Source organism: Dunckerocampus dactyliophorus, chromosome 2 (genome assembly GCF_027744805.1).
Source record: "Dunckerocampus dactyliophorus isolate RoL2022-P2 chromosome 2, RoL_Ddac_1.1, whole genome shotgun sequence".
In the NCBI taxonomy this organism is placed as follows: domain Eukaryota; kingdom Metazoa; phylum Chordata; class Actinopteri; order Syngnathiformes; family Syngnathidae; genus Dunckerocampus; species Dunckerocampus dactyliophorus.
This window is the reverse complement of record NC_072820.1, coordinates 5,824,545-5,842,289: the sequence shown is the minus strand read 5'-3', so window position 1 is coordinate 5,842,289 and position 17,745 is coordinate 5,824,545. Positions and strand designations below refer to the sequence as shown.

At 38.9% G+C, this 17,745-nt stretch overlaps 1 protein-coding gene across 2 annotated transcripts in view; it reads left to right on the top strand.

Annotated features, from left to right (window-relative positions):
• The window catches only part of angptl1b (angiopoietin-like 1b), a 33,924-nt gene that overhangs the window by 6,975 nt on the left and 9,204 nt on the right, over positions 1-17,745 (top strand). The window contains exons 2-4 of one of the 2 annotated variants that reach the window (XM_054759912.1): positions 475-539; positions 2,646-2,795; positions 9,592-10,430. In XM_054759912.1, the coding sequence (XP_054615887.1) occupies positions 9,629-10,430 (802 nt within the window). In that variant the 5' untranslated portion in view covers positions 475-539; positions 2,646-2,795; positions 9,592-9,628. Of the gene's footprint in view, positions 1-474; positions 540-2,645; positions 2,796-3,452; positions 3,595-9,591; positions 10,431-17,745 lie in introns of those variants that run through there. The other variant, XM_054759920.1, reaches the window with a different exon arrangement.

Sequence of the window (17,745 nt, the reverse complement as noted above, 5' to 3'; positions counted from 1 at the left end):
ATAAGTGGACCTGGCAACACTGATGTGTGTGTGTGTGTGTGTGTGTGTGTGTGTGTCTATATTACATCTTATTTGTGTCTTATATGTCAAATTTCTCTTATGTCTACTACTTTGGGTAATGCAAGTGTAAGGATGACTATAGGGATGTTATTTCCTGTTTAGAGAGCTCTAACAATATGTAAAAGGTTGTAAACAGGTTTTCTATGCCTTAACCACAAAAATATTTCATTTATAAGTAAGTAGACACTCAGTTCACAAAATGAGATTGGATCTATGACATGAGACAAGATTTTAACATTACTTTTAAGGAAAGAAAAAAAAATTGACAATATATTGCCCTCTGCTAATTGAATTCCTACTACGTTACACTCTTCTGCACTCTGTGGGTATGCTAGTGGTCCCACCTCGACCCACGGGGACAAAGAAACTGTAAGACTGAAAAAAGGGTTTACTCTGTTCATGCCGTTGTTCTAGGGGACCAACGCACCAAGGTGCTGAAACCAATGCACAGAGTGAACTCTCTTCCTGGCTGTTTGGAGGTGAGAGACAAGGAAAACAGACACACATACTGTATATACAATATATTGAGACCGGCAAAATGATTGAGTTCATTTTCATTTATTGTGTGGTTAATTAATTTATTTATTATCGTCCCAAGCCAAGTGCCCACGAGCCATTTTTTTCTGAAGGAGAAATCTTGCCTTTTTATTTTAATCTTGCAAGATCTCGTGACACGAGATCATGTGACACCCCTATAGATGAGGAATCCTACTTCATGGAAATTCTCGTCAAAATTCACTCCCGGGTCTGGAACCGATTAACGAGGGACAACTGTACGTTCATTCGTTTATTTTTTACCGCTTATCCCAGCTGAGTTTGGGCAAGATGAGCAATACACTCCGAACGATAACGTACCTAAAGGTCAGGTGGTTGACTTCCGTGCAGCTTACGTGGGTTCGGTCAATGTGAATCGTTGTCGGTGTCTAAAAAAGTCGTAATATTGCAAGAATAAAGTCGTAAATTTACGAGAATAAAGTCATAATATTACGTTTCATGCGTGTCATGCGTGTCAGAGGGAAAAAAGCATTGCTCTTCAGGAAGGAAGGAAACTTTCCTCTTGCTTCAGGCAAGCTTTTATTTATAACGTTTCAGCAAAACAGAGCGGTTGAGCACAAACAGATTAGCACGTCTAGCCCTTCTCACTTCCGCCTTCCTTACCCCGCCCCCTCCACATGCCCAAGGCCAAAGGTCACATAAGTCACATAAGTTTTCATAGCTGTCTCAGGCAATGCCTGGAACATAAAATTACGAGTATTTTCTCTTAAATCTATGACTTTATTCTGAAAATGTCAGATTATTTTAATACTCCGTCGTAACAGTTTTTGGCTTCTTATTTTCTCTTTCTTCCCCACTCTGTTTGAAACCTACGACGGAGTATTAGGGCCACCTTTTTGTTTTTTTAAATCGGATATTTAAAGAATAAAGTCAATTATGACAATAAAGACGTAAATTGACGAGAAAAAAAAAAGCTGTACATTTATGAGAAAAAAGTCGTACATTTACAAGAAAAACAGTAGTAATATTGCAAGAATAAAGTTGTGAATTTTTGAGAAAAAACGTGTAAATTTAATAAAGTCGCTGTTTCTTGTGTTTCCTGCAGTGATCCCGTAGCCTGCGCATTTGCAATGTGGTGTAAACAACGAATAATAGGAGTGTAAAGATGACTATAGGGTTGTTATTACATGTATCCATGGCTCTAATAATGGTAAAAAAAACAAACTTACATAAACCCTTTTTTTCTATGCTCTAACTACGAAAATATTCAATTTATTAACAATTCTACTTTGTGGAAATTCACTTGCCGTGGTCGGGTCTGGAGCCAATTAATGCGATAAACGAGGGACGACTGTCGTCCGCTTTTGCCTCAAGTGAGCTGGGACAGGTCTCAGCTCACTGATACTCTGATTAGATGAATTTACCTAAAAGAATCACCTCCATTATCACTCAACATGGTGATGATCATTCTCAATCACACACACACATAAACAGTACCGGCGCCCACACAGATCTTTGCTATCACACTCTCCAAAAATAAAAACATCCTGTCATGAATATCATAAGCAAAACTGTCCTCCCACATGGTTTAAGTATGCAGACCGTCCCCGTGCATCAAAGCCGGAGCCTCCGTCTCATTTCAAAACATTTAGCTCAAGGGGCTGGAACCCGCTGCACGTTGTCCTCATAAGCAAATAAACACAGCTGCCAATTGCTTTTGGCTCGCACACACACCATCTATGGAGAGGACAAATCCAAAACAGACCACTGATGATCATCCTAAACTGCTGGACTGTCAAAATCATGCAGAGCAGATTAGGTTTGAATAGGACAATAAAAAAATTGCATGCATGAGAACGCAGGTTTAAAAAAAAGATGGCATCAGTAGAGATTTTAACCAATTGCGGTTATATGAGAAGGGGTGTCTCTGTCTTTGCAAAACTTTGCATGACATCAGTGGAAGGAGGCAGGGCCAAAACTCTTTTTTCCTGCAACTGCTGAGAAAATCAAACCATCAGCCTCCCTCTTTTTGCACATGGACCACCCTCTGTTGGTGTTCTCCTACCGGGCCGGGTTGGCTTGCGCTGCAGCTTCGTGCCGGCCCTTTATTCTCAATGAGAGCGAGGACTCAGGGAGTGTGAAGACAGCATGGAGGGTATGAAACCTCAACACAGCTGAAACACAGACCTGGACCTGTCAAGCTGCGTCTCCTGGATGACTGACTGAACCAACTGACAGAGGTGAGATTTAATATACACAGGCCCTGAAAAACTAATTTTTATCTCTGAAAATTGGCGGGGGGGGGGGGGGGGGGGGGGGGGGGGGGTTCACATGTCAGCATACATTTACCACTGGTAAAAAAAAAAAAAAAAAGCCCATAGTTTTTACATGTTTATGTCCTTATGCTTCACTAATTGTTTTTTTTTTGCCAAGCATTGAGATTTCGCACTTTGTTCGCCAGTCCTTGAATGCACCATAGTAGCTTTAATGAAGCCAATTGCGGCTCGCGCGCCCATATTTTGTGGCCCTCTGCTTGACATCAAGGTTTAATGTTAGCGTGGCCTGCGATCTAGAGTCCCACAACAAATGGTCAGAGGCACTTCAGCTTGCTTAATGGGAGAGGTTCTTTAATTGGGGAGGCAACCGCCAACACTGAGCTCACTGAACACTACTACATTCAAGATGCGGACACAAAAATGACATGTAACAGACAACTACTACAATTAACAAGGACATTAACTCTAAACAAGCTAATTGTTACCAAAAAAGTGCCGCAAAGCATGCTGGGAAGCCAGAAACACTTCAGGTGACGCTACAATGTAATATGTTTATATGTTTAATTTTAATATATTTTGTAGAATACTTGAAATCCTTTTTTTTGTGTAATATTTGACCCAGACTGGAGCTCCAGTGACCCCTGGGTAAATGGAGTTTGAGACCCCTGCTGCAAGACGCAAAAGTGAAACTTATTTATAACTTCTACACCGTGACGCCGATTCCATCTGTTCATGGATCATCTTACATTATCATTGACTAGGCGTGAGTAACGATACATGTCATACTTTAAAATGTGTTTAATAAGTGTGTGGGGCATATTGAAAGGAGAGGAGAGAGAGTTCTGGAGCTGACTCTAATCTAATAAGTTTATATCTGTCAACATCAAGCTCGGAGAAGGGTTTCAAGGAGGGGGAGGGAAAACGAGACGTGTGTCAAAAATAGACGTTTTTACCAACGTATCAGTTACTCACGGACTTTTGCCATTCGCTGGTGGTACTGGTACACAACCCCCATGAAAAGTGGGTCTCTACCGTCATGTAATAAAAGCCAAAGTGCAGATTTTTGTGCTGTGCTGTACGGAACCATTTTTATAATTGTCTGATTATGGACCTCCTGATCAGTATGCACAAAGCTCATATGTCATCCCTCAGGACCCGAACAGACTCTCTGATTAGTTCCGTCTGTTCCAAAAAAAAAAAAAAGTGGGCTAATTGGCACAGTCATGTAACTTCAAGACAGTTTAATGGGAAAAACAGGATTCCCTCAAAAGTAATATCAATATCATGCATATACTGTATGTTTTCTGGAATTGATGTAAGGTCATCAATGGAGTCAGTTGGCCTACAATATCCTCTAGTATCCTCTATTGGCATATTTATTTGCAAAGAGTGGGCTGAGGAGAGAAAGGTGTTGAAAAGTGACTTTCAGTAGGTCAACAAAGACACGTCAGCTGCTGCTGGCTCGACGAAGACTGTGCAACACTGATTGACAGCCAGGGGGCCATGTAGGTAAGAAGTGCCGATGAGATCCACAGGCCTGCACCGAGGAGCCTCTGTGTAAACACTGTCACTCCTGTTAGGCCTGCTTGTGAGATTCATATTAGGAGCTCGGAGACGAGCAAACGGGCCAATTGCGGAGGCCGAGCAATCGAGGGAGACGAGCGGTGATTAGAGAAAGACGGGAAAAAAATACCCTGTGGGTGAAATGAACTGACTGACGGTGCCAAGGCGTTTCTGAGCTCTGACACATGGCCCATTTTCCTGAAAGTGTCTTTTCCTTTCCCTTCAGATGGCTTGTAATGCCATACAACAAGCAGCAGATTGTGTAGCATATATAACAGCCAGAGGGAGACGCGTTCCCTCGCTTATTGTGATTTAAACCACACACAAAAACTTGACACGAAGGGGAGCATATTTTTCCAGTGATGTCGACAAAAGAGTATTATTCTGCTTGAGCAGCGGTTTCAGCTTCGGTAATTCTTTGGGATCTTTCCCATTAACTGTGGCACCGACTCATCAGAGAAGACCACAGGAATTATCCATCAGAACCTCCTGTCTGTGTCTTGGGCTCATTTATTTTGCCTTTTTTGGCATTTGTGATAACCACTTGTTGGACTTAATGCGCTCCACTGAGAAGTAGGTCGTACAGCGTGTCTTCAGTGCATCCATTTTATCGCTTTGGCCAGAGTCGCAAGACGACCTTCTGGATGGATGTGGCTCCCGCTGTGCCAAAATCAGCTCAAAGCTGGCGGCCCATTAGGCCTACTTACAGAGCCAAGCCTGCTTATTGAAGATGGAGGCAAGCATCTTTTACTTTTCAAATACTTGAACGTCACCCACAGCTTCTCCATTTGATATCCTGTCAAGACCAATAAGAACCCAACACGTGCTCTCCTGCCAAAAGTCGACTGAATAAAATAGCACTCATAAATCGGCAACAGCTCCTCCTCCTGCTGCGTCTGAAACCCATCAATATCCTCCATTTCTCACACAAATTCTCATTTTTTTCCAGCCAAGAAGGGATAACACACTTTTAAAGTAGTCAGAGAAGCTCAATAAATTTATTGCGTCCACAAGAGACTGTTTTCTGCCCAGGATTTAATTTTCATTTTCCATCAGCATGCTAAACCAGTGCAGGTAGGCTACAGATCTACAGATATATGAAAAGCACATCCCAGCTCTTGTACACACCCAGACACCTGATACAGATGTGGCAGGGGCTATAATTAAAGACAACCCACAAGTGAATACACTGGAAATATAACTGGTTGATGGTGGGTGGGTGGCATGGCTCTTACTCCACCACAAGTCAACCAGACGGTCCATGTTTCCAAGGGCAGAAGTGAAGTCTTTTCACTTTTAGACTGACCTTGCAGTTAAGCGCGGTTCCCATGTGGAAGTTGTTCTTTTGTAGCACGTCAAGAGATGCTCTTATCACTATGCGGTGATTGTGGTCGCTTGGGATTAAGGAGAATATATCCTTCACATCTTCACTACAGTGCAGTCTTCCGGTAGAGTGCCTGGTAGGAAATTGAACTAAGTGACCACAAGATGATTGAAAAATACACATCTGACGCAAAAACAGCTGCCCCTCTTCTGGGAAGAAGTGTGGGATTTGTTTATCTAGGTCAGAGCTCTTGAGTTCTTCTACATCAGGGGTGTCCAAACTGCGGCCTGGGGCGTTTTTTTTATTGGCTCTCAGCACATTCTAAAAAAAAGAAAATAAATAAATAAATAAAACAAGAAAAATTAATAAAATAGCAGAAATGTTGGATAAAAGAGCAATAATTTGCTAGTCTATGGCATTTTTTATTTGCTTCAGCACATTCTTAAAAATAATAATAATAATAATAAAACAAAATAAATAAACGTTAACATTTTAAAAATGAAATAAAATAAAATAAAATGAAATAAAATAAAAATAAAACAAAATAAAACAGCATAATTGTATAATCTTACAAAAAAGTCCTAATACTGTATTATGAAAAAACATGTTTAGAATTTTAGAAGCACAAAGTTAAAGCTGAATATGTTTTTTTTTAAGTTGTAATATAACAAGAATCAAGCAAAAACATTTGTTTTTATTATCTGAACTGTTAAAATTAGCTTGTGAAAAAGTTAGAATATTGTGAAAATAAAGACAAAATATTATGGGAATAAAGTGATAACATTACACGAAAAAAAACTCCACGAAGGAAGTTGAAATATTTGCAAATTATAAAAACACAAAAATGGAGAAATGAGAATGAAAAATGTAAAATATAATGATTTTTCAGTATGCGGCCCTCAGTGGAAAAAGTTTGGACACCCCTGTTCTACATCCGAGGTTCCCGTAGGATATATGTGAATAAAAATAAAAAACAGCATGACTCCAATTGTGTCTGAACGCCTAATCATGTCAGCAGCGCCTGAAAGGAGACAGAGAGACAGAGGTTCACGTCAAAAATGTATGCCTCAGTTTGTGTACATTTTTCGGTTAGTGTACAATATGGCTTAGCGTACAATCTTGTCGTGTTGTTAATACACAGAGTGAGTCCAACTGTATTCTTAATGTAATTTTTTCACAAAATATCCTTGTTAGAAGCTGGCTAATACATGGAAACAGGAACCGGAAGTCAGCTCCGTTGCCCGTCTATGATGTCATCAGCAGTTGACTGTAGTTCTTTGCTAACTAACGCAGTTATGCCACAAACTTTAAAGATGTTAACACAAAACATGTTTTTATAGTTTTACAATTGTAATTTTACATGCCTAAAACAATTCTGAATGCCTATAAATGACTAATGAAAAGCATAAATGAACATTTAAGGTTGCTTTTACTTTCACTGAATACGTGATTGTATTCAGTGAAAGTCACCATGTGGCAAAGTCACCATGTGGCAGCAAGCTCAACACGGACTCCTCCTTTGTGTTTTGCCATGAGTTATTTCTTGAATTCAATAGTGTTTCTCACCTTCTTCATCAAAATTCTGGTAATTGCGACTTTCTTTGGCTCCATTGTGGGTAGAAGAGCGGAAGCTCGAGGTAAGAAACACTCCTGAATTCAAGAGACAACTCATAGCAAATCACCAAGGTCGCGCCCGTGTTGATGTTGCTGCCACATCGTGTCTTTGGCAACAATCACGTCTTCAATGACAGTAAAAGTAACCTTAAATGTTCATTTATCCTTTTCATTCGCCATTCATATGCATTTTGAATTTTTTTTTGTGCATGTAAAACTATAATTAAAAATATGAAAACTTGTTTTGTGTTAACATTTTTGGTTTTCTGGAACAGATTAATTGGATTTATATTAATCCTTATGGGAAAATTTGATTGGATTACAGTTGGAATTTCTGGAATGGATGAATTCCGCTAACCAAGGTTCCACTGTATTGTGTGCTGGTCTTCTTACATGCTGCTGTGGCTAATTACTGCATTTTCTGAGCTATGAGCCTGTAATTTAAAGATTCCCTTAAAATAATTGAATTTATGGGTTTTTTTAAGTTTGCAGGAGCAGGGGGTACAGGACTTCAGGTCAAATGTCTGAGTTTTGGAACCATTCCTGTACATCAAACTCATCCAAGCATGCCTTCATGGACTTTAGTTTGTGCATTGGGGCACAGTGAAGCTGGAACAGAGGTTTTCCCCAAACTGTTGCTATAACAGGCCAAAGCAAAGCCTTTGCAATACAATGCAGCCTTTCAGTCCGTCTGCACGTTTTTTGTTAATAATTTGATTTGTAGTCATCAGTTAGTAGCCTTTGGAAGGCGGCCAGTTGGTTTAGGAAAATCTGAGGCATTTTATGAAAATGAAAGTGCTTGAATATTTATGAGAATATTGTAAATAGCGAACAGTGGCCTTGAGTCCAAGTGACACACGTATATTAAACATACAGTGGTGTGGAAAAGTGTTTGCACTCTTCCTGATTTCTTTACGTTTTTGCATGTTTGTCACACTTAAATGTTTCAGTTCAAACACATTTAAATATTACTCAATGGCAACACACAACTGAACACAAAATGCAGTTTTTAAATGAAACTTGAATGAAACGTTATTGTTAAGGGAGAAAGAATATCCAAACCTACATGGCCCTGTGTGAAAAAGTGATTGCCCCCTAAACCTAATAGCTGGTTGGGCCACCCTTAGCAGCAACAACTGCAATCAAGTGTTTGTGATAACTTGCAATGAGTCTCTTAAAGCGCTGTGGAGGAATTTTGGCCCACTCATCTTTGCAGAATTGTTGTAATTCAGCCACATTGGAGGGTTTTCCAACATGAAGCACCTTTTTAAGGTCATGCCACAGCATCTCAATAGGATTCAGGTCAGGACTTTGACTAGACCACTCCAAAGTCTTCATTTTGGGGGTTTTTTCAGCCATTCTGAGGTGGACTTGCTGGTGTGTTTTGGATCATTGTCCTGCTGCAGAACCCAAGTTGGTTTCAGTTTGAGGTCACCAGCAGATGACCGAACATTCTCCTTCAGGATTTTTTGGTAGAGAGCAGAATTCATGGTTTCATTTACCACAGCAAGTCACACTACCACCACCATATTTTACTGTTGGTATGTTGTTCTTTTTCTGAAATGCGGCGTTACTTTCATGCCAGATGTAATGGGACACACACCCTCCAAAAAGTTAAACTTTTGTCTTGTCAGACCACAGAGTATTTTCCCAAAGGTCTTGGGGATCATCAAGATGTTTTCTGGTAAAATTGAGATGAGCCTTAATGTTCTTTTTGTTCAGCAGTGGTTTTGGTCTTGGAACTCTGCCATGCAGGCCGTTTTTGCCCTGTGACTTTCTTATAGTGGAGTCATGAACACTGACCTTAACTGAGGCAAGTGAGGCCTGCAGTTCTTTGGATGTTGCTGTTGGGTCTTTTGTGACCTCTTGGATGACTAGTCGCTGCGCTCTTGGGGTAATTTTGGTTGGCCGGCCACTCCTGAGAAGGTTCACCACTGTTCCATGTTTTCACCAGTTAAGTTATGTTTTAACAGAGGGGGCAATTACTGTTTCATACAGGGCCATGTAGGTCTGGATTTTTTTTCTCCTTTAATAATAAAAATTTTCATTTAAAAACTTCCTTTTGTGTTCAGTTGTGTTGTCATTGACTAATAATTAAATTTGTTTTACGATCTGAAACATTTAAGTGTGACAAACATGCAAAAAATAAGAAATCGTGAAATTCACACCACTGTATATTCTGCTATGGCTGGAATTTCTTCACAATAAGTCAACAAAGTGTCTAAGAAAAATGTTCTGTATTTCTCCTCCTTTTCACAGAAGTCTTTGTTTGTGGTGATAAAGCAAGAGAGAAGCCATGGGACCCGGAATGTGGAGCTTGTTTACTCTCTTTGGTCTGTCCCTCTGGAGCAACAGTGAAGCCTTCACCAAGAACCCCATCCTCTCCCGGACTCGAAGAGCTCCAGAGGCAAGTGGAGAAAACAAGAGGTGCTCTTACACCTTCCTGGTTCCTGAGCAGAAGATCACGGGCCCCATCTGCGCGGCCCGAGGTCCCGTCCCTGACAAAGACAGAGTGACGCGCCTTGACGTGGCTGCGGTGCGTGACCTTCTGTCCAAGCAACGGCGGGAGATGGAGACGCTGAAGCTGGTTGTGGATGTGGACGGCAACCTGGTGAATGAGATGAAGCTGCTGAGGAAAGAGAGCAGGAACATGAATTCCAGGGTGACCCAGCTCTACATGCAGCTGCTGCACGAAATCATCAGGAAGAGGGACAACTCACTGGAGCTGGCTCAATTGGAGACACGCATCCTTAATGCCACCGCTGAGTCACTGCGCCTGTCCTCCCGCTACAAGGAACTGGAGGCCAAATACGCCGCCCTCTCAGCAATAGTCAACAACCAGTCAGTGGTCATAGGAGCTCTGGAAGAAAGTTGTATGAAGATGTACGATCGCAGACAAGAGCCGCCACCACTGGGTCCTCCCATGGTGCAGGTAGTGCCCGAAAATATTCCTGTTAATGTGCCGCGATTCACCAATGAGATCCGGGGGGATAACAGTGGAGGATTTGTCCGTGAAAGGGGCTCTCGCTCTGGACCGTCACCAACAAGTGGCACACTGGAGGTCCAGAAACCTCCTCAGACAAACTTTAGTGCTGAAGGTGAGTTAGTATCCATAAATGATCATGATAATTGCTTTACACACCCAATTAGCGACTCCAAGGTCAAAAGTGTAAAATACGCACGTTAGTTGTTTAAGACAAGGGTGCAAATGCTGCGCATTTTATGATTCCAATCCAGTGATAAGCTATTACCTTTATTACCGTGGAAACGCCAAAGCCAACCTGATCTGCTCCATGACGCTGGCTGACTGCCAAGCTGTTCTAATTTCAAAACTATTTTCCCATCCAAACTTTTTCTAGCAAGGGCCACGCAGTGAAAAATGAAGGGATGCAAGGGCCACTTTTAGATTTTGTAAAGCAACACATGTAGATATGCTCAGAGGTTTTATACATTTCAAGAAAAACTGCATCCCAGTTTTGTGATATCGGTGAAAAAGCCTATTATTACTATGAACTTTGTTCTTTGCTCTTTTTCCCCCCATTTTTGCTGTTTTTTTCTGTTTTATTAATACTTCAACTTTCTATATTATATTATAATTTTTCCCCAAGTTAATTTTCCAAAAAGTAAACATTTTTTTATTTTTTTGTTTGTCATAATATTACAACATAAAAAACATATCGTTTTATAATATTTCAAGATTCAAGAGAGTTTTATTGTCATGTGCATAGTACAACAGCAGTTATACCATGCAAAGCAGTTAGCTCTATGCTACTAAAATGATATTCTTTTTCCTCATAATATTACAACTTTATTCTCGTAATATTTCTCTTAATATTTTGACTTTATTTTAGTTTTATTTTATTTATGTTTTTTTCCCATTTGTGCTGTTTTTTTTATTTTTCAACTATTTCAACCTTCTTATTATAAGGTTTCTTATTCTTTATTTCTTTATTCCCATAATATTTTCACTGTATTCTCATTTTCTGCAACCTGTTCTTCCAAAAATTACAATTTTATTCATTGTTTTGTTTGTTTTTCATAATACTACTACTTTTTTTTCTAAACATATTTTTTAATAATTCAACTTTCTCTTTCACATTGGTGTACAACTTTTTTCTCTTTATATTTTCACTTTATTCTTGTAAAATTACCGCTGATTTGTCCATTTTTGCTGTTGCTGTTGTTTTTTTAGCTTTCTTGTTAAATAATATTTTTAGAAGGTACCACGGGCCAACAAAAAATACAGCCGCGGACCGCAAATGGCCCAACAGGCTGCACTTTGGGCGACCATATTTTGATGACCAAAAACCACACTCGGCCTAGCAATGACTTATTTACACTTAAGTGATAATAGTACGCAACAGTACGCAGGAAGCACTTCCCGCATCCTTGAAGCAGTCGTGGCATTTGGTCCCATTTTGTCCCGCAAAGCAGCCTCTCAGGGATTTTGTCACAATGAAAACAATTTATTTTCATCACTTCCTTAAAAAAAAAACAGGACAGCAAGAACAAGACGTGAAAAAATGATGTGTCCGGGGAAAACAGGACATTTGGTCACCTTACCAAAGAACAACATGTCTGAAATAATGTGGGGAGTCGAGGGTTTATACTCATAAAATTTCTTGAAGGTTGGCAGGTTTCTTAGTGTCTTTATTCCTGCGTCAAGCAACGCTGGTGCCAGCAACTCAAACAGTGGTTTGTACAGATAAAAAATTAATATTACAGGTTGATATTACAGTATGTCAAAATTGGAGGGTGAAATAGAATCACTTTATTAGGAAGTAACGTAAAGTCAATTAATTTGTTCCATTAGTGTTTTAAAAACTTGAATTAAAAAAATGTATTTTGCCCTGGTGGTGTAGTGGTGCACGCTGCTGCTTTGCATGCAGACAGCACGGGTTCGTCGTTCGCAGGCCCCAGTTGCGACGGGAAGGGCAACCGGCGTAAAAACGAAGCCAAATCACTCATGCCATTGACTCACAAAAACCAAAGACAAAAACAACGAATGATTGTTTTCAGTAACATTTTAACTTTTTATACAAGTATAAAGATGAGTTAATTGTAAAACTAAATTAAACCAAAACAAAGTAAAACTCACCTGACACACTATGTATTGCTGTAGTTACTCAAGTTTGATATAGTCGTATTTCCTTGGCATTTATGTATTATGTAATTCATGTTTATTTCATCGTGATTGGGTAGCGCAGCGGAAATGTGGTTAGCACGTCTGCCGCAGAACCAGGTGGTCCTGGGTTTGAAAGCACCTCTCTGTGTGGAATTTGCATCTTCTCCCCGTGCTTTCAGATTTGGATGAGGTTCATTGGACTCTAAATTGTCCCTAGGTGTGAATGTAAGTGTGTTATTGATTGGTGAGAGTCCAGGGTGTACCCCACCTCTCAAAGTCAGCTGGGTGACCTACAACAAAAATAATCTGGCTGAAAAAGTGAATATTGCTCAAGACAGAGTAATGTTTATCGCTGTCTGATTTCTCCAGCGTGGGCCACATGGTGAAAAATGAAAGAATGCAAGAGCCACTTTGATATTTTGTAAAGATACGCTAAAAAGTTATTTCAAGAAAAACTGCATCTCAGTTTTGTGATATAAGTTTAAAAGCCTATTATTAGTATGTACTTCGCTCTTTGCACTTTTTTTCCACTTTTTTTTGCTGTTGTTGTTTTTTGTTTTTTGTTTTTTTTTTTCCAAATATGTCAACTTTCTTCTTGTAATATTATGGCTTTATTCCCATAATATTTAAACTCTATTTCCTCATAATATTATAAGTTTGTTCTCACAAAATTGTGACTTTATTGCCATAACTTTTTCCCCAATTTAATGTTCCAAAATTTACATTCCCAATTTATATTCCCAAAATTACAACTTTATTTGTTTTGCTTGTTTCTCATAATATTACAACTTTTAAAAAAAAAATAGAGATTTTTTAAAAAATATTTCAACTCTATGCTACTAAAATTACATTATTTTCCCTCATAATATTACAAGCTTATTCTTGTAAAATTGCAACTTTATTCCCATAATGTTTTGACTTAATTGGCAGTTTTTTTCATTTCTGTAGGGGTTTTTTTTCCAAATATTTAAACTTTCTTCTTATACAATCTTCATAAATTTTCTGTTTGGAATATTATGTGTTTATGCCCAAAATATTTTGATTTTATTCACATAATAATTTTTTCCCCAACTTAATATTCCAAATATTACAACTTTATTTTGTTTTGTCTATTTCTCATAATATTACAACTTTTTAAAAAAACTTTATTTTAAATATTTCACATCTGCGCTACTAAAATTGCATTATTTTTCCACATTTATTCTCATAATATTCAGACATTTTATCTTGTTAGAATACAACTTTTTTCTCTTAATACTTTGACTTAAATTACTTGGACTAAAATTACAGCTGTTTTTTCCATGTCTGAATTTTTTTTTTTTAATTTTCCAAAATTTCATCTTTTTTTTGGGAATTATGACTTTATTGCCATAATATTTTTGTTAGTAGTTTAGTAGTTTAGTCATAATAGTTATTCTCAAAAGATTAGAACTTTTTTCTGCCTAATTTCCCAAAAATTATTTGTCGTTTTGTTCTGTTGTTGGTTATAATATTACAACTTTTTTCATTAATATTTCAACTTTATGCTCCTAAAATGGCGTTTTTTCCTCATAATATTACGACGTTATAGTGTTCCCAAAATAAGCGGAATCCGTAAAATAGCCAACTTTATTTGTTTACAATTATTATATATGTTTTAAGGCTGTAAAACCCCTCACCATACACTTTATACACTTTTCTCAGACAGGCAATAAATTCTTAATTTCTCACATTTCTCTCTTGTTTAAACGCTCTCAAAAAAGTTCAAACCTTCGTTTGAATTTTTATGATCAACCTACGAGCTCGGACACAATTATTAAGTGACCCACGCGTATTTCACTCCTGTGTCCATGCTTCTTTGCAGAAAACGATGCACGTTCATACGCCGTAAAAAAAAAAAACACAAAAAAAAATTCTGTGAAGCAACGAGTCCACCAAAGATGAACCGCGGCGTAGCGAGGGAACACTGTCCATCCATCCATCCGTTATCTTCCGCTTATCCGGGTGCGGGTTGCGGGGGAAAGCGCTCCTGCACGCCTGCTTTAAGGTCATCATCACACCTTTCTACTTTACCTTCACTGCTACACTTCTGTGGTGACAATGCAAAAACACACACGAATGGAGTTCAATTAAATTTGACTTTTGTGAGAATCTTTTAAGGAAACTTCCTACTTGGACCACTTTTGAGGCGTTCAGATTTGGTGGTTCCACTGCCCGTTAAAGTATAATGATGTGTTAAAGTGACCACTATATACATGCAAATACATGATCTGTACATTTCTATGGATTTATTCATTCATTTGCAGCGCATTCACCACTTTGCAGGTCAACCATAACAACATTATACGCACTCACTTAGAGTGCAGCTGCAGGTGGTCCCATGGCCCCGTTTTCAAAGGTTAAAATCTGCAAATTCAGCTGCAGCTCGACTCCTTGCTCAACAGAAAGAGCAAACACCAGTATGGAAATAAAAATGCTGTAATGTCTGAACTGAGGCCAGGGACTTAAAGCAAAGCAAAGAAAAAAAAAAAACCCAAAAGCCCGATTTTGCTCATCAACAGAAATTCCTCGCCCATTTAGCTCACCCTCACCCAAGAATAATAAAGTGTGTAAGGTTTCAGCGCAGCTGTATATGGAAATGATCCGTTACCAGACTGTTCCATTGCATTGCAGACATGGACCAAACCCAGACTGGCACGATCGGTGCAAACCACAACACGCCTCAGGGTTACCAAATCCAGTGATTAATACTTCATAAAGTCAATAGGCAGTACCTTTATGTTGCTATTATATCATTAGCTGGGTCGGGGTTACTTTCCTGTTGACTGCAGCACACGTGATTGTAAATAAAAATCCCAAGGTTTAAGGAAATAGCCTGATGAAAAGCAGACATATACAAGACTTTAAACAGGAACGAGGGCTGCTAATTAATTAAAACCTGACCTAATTAGCCCCTCTTTCCTGTGCTTTTCTCAGACATTTGGCAGCACAAACCTTGATAAATGTGGTTTCTATTACTCCATCAGCTTGTGGGAGTGAGATTTTTCCTACTTCGCCATCTACGGGATGTCAACTGATGGCAGTGTTTTGCGTCAACAGTCATAAAAAGTGGCCCGTAAAGCAAAAACTTCAATAGTTGGAACGAGCATTGGAGGACCTTTTTCTGAAATATCCTATGTCATCTCTAATTTTGATATTGAATTAAAGGAAAATCCGCAACAATATATGAAAGCAGCAGTAACCACTACAGTAAGTAGATACACATATTCCACCCCGCCTAATTATAGGTTAGACGGCTTAAGCCCACTTGACTTCTTCTAAAGCTTGCTTATGTTTCTCCAACAGATTAGTATAGTGTTTCAGTTTGTTATACTACACAAGTGAGGGTAATATGTATAACACACAAAGAGATAGATGGAGTTCTGCTGGAAGGGAACATGCCATGATGCCTTCAAGGATGGTCTAGTGTAGGCTTGTCACGATAACAAATTTTGCGGGAGGATAATTGTCCTGCAAATTATTGCCGATAAATGATATTATTGTCAATATTATTTTGAGGGCATTTTTTCATGAATGTAACGGTAATATGTAGCATAATAATGCAAGTACACGGCATTAAAAGCAATCAACTTTAATTTCTCTAGCGTATTTAACATTGCAATTGGAATGTCAAGAGTTTTTAAATAAAATACATTAAAAAAAAATAACATAATACCCTAATTTCCTGTTTTGTTTTGAGTTCTGGACTCCTATAGAGCAGCTACGCATGATAACCCGCACAGAAAGCATTCTAGATCTTCCAGACTATGCACCTCTTCCTGCAGTGTTTCCTGCCTCCCGCCCAAACGATCTGTGTAATTTACTCCACCCGGGGCCCTCCTTTGGTTACGCCTCCGCTGTGATTGGTCACACTCCCAAGCGCTCCCGCACAGCTGCCGAACCCCTTTTGTCTGATTACTTACACAAAATAAACACAGGACACTGATAAATTGTTAATTACAGCTTGCTTTTCTGACTCTTCAACATGACAAAGTAACGTTGGAAAGGCGTCGGACTTTGGCAACAGTTTGGATAGTCCAGCTTCGTATTGGCCCTGTCATGTCTTTGGGTCAAAGACAGTGGTTTCATGTGATTTCTTAGTTGAATTAAAATGTGTAATCGGGTTCATAGCTGGTAAATAAATATGTTTAAAATGCAAGTAAGAATGGTTCAAAAGCTCTGGTTAAAAAGTGAGACATCTTATTCAAAAACAACCGTTTCAGTAACAGCAGGAGTGAGTGCTCTTCTCGCTAGTAGACAATCTTTGACGTTTTTCCTCTCTCTGTGAAGTACAAGCAAGCAACGGCAGAAAGTAAGTTTGAAAAAGCTCATAAACAAGCTGTGTTAGCTCTAAAACGTTTGAGCCTTGGGAAACGTCCGTCTTTGTGAGTATCTAATGTGTATAAAGTACTAAGATATCGATCTCAAATGTTCCTGAATTATTATTTGAATGTGTTGATGGCGTGATGTAGCTGTTAGCTATGTATCCTTGTGTTTTAGCTAGCTACTTGTGTTAGCAAATTTAATGTACATTTATAGATAGTAGTTGCATCTTTTGTATGTTTTGCAAAGCAAAGCGGGGTGCTGGATATGCCCATATAAGGGCGTCTGGGTTGCGGTTCCAACACCAGCTTTGCGTCTCACAAAGCCGTCTTTAGTCCCTTTGTCGTCAGAACGACACTTCCTCATTGTCACCAGACCACCATGAGATGCGTTCGCAGACACTCCGAAAATCACAATGACATTATGTGTATGTGTGGTCTAAACAAACAGAAATACAATGAAAAACTGTGAGTGGATATTCTTATCACTCACGTTGTAAATCTTAATGCGGAAGTACAATTTTGCTACATTTAAGTATGCTCGGAAACCCCAGAAAATACACTCAAAACATGTGAATTCCACTTAAATGACGGGGTGTCTTTAACCCTGAGCAACATGGTTAAAGTGTGATTGAAGTGTTCTGCTGCTTTTAAAGAAACAAGTGTGAGGCAAATTGATTTTCAGACACGTGTGCTATCTTTTAGCTTGATTTAAATTTTCACTTCATTTGGAGCCTTTAATACATTTGATCTTTCTTTCAATAAAGTACAGTAAAAATGGGCATATTTCAGACAGAGCAAGAAATGGTGATTAATCCTGACTAATTATTTCAAAAACCGTGATTAATCTGATTAAATATTTTCATCATTTGACAGCCTAAATAATAACCTTAAAATACTTAAAGGCAAACATTTTCTAAGGCTCAACAAGAGACAGGAGTGACACAT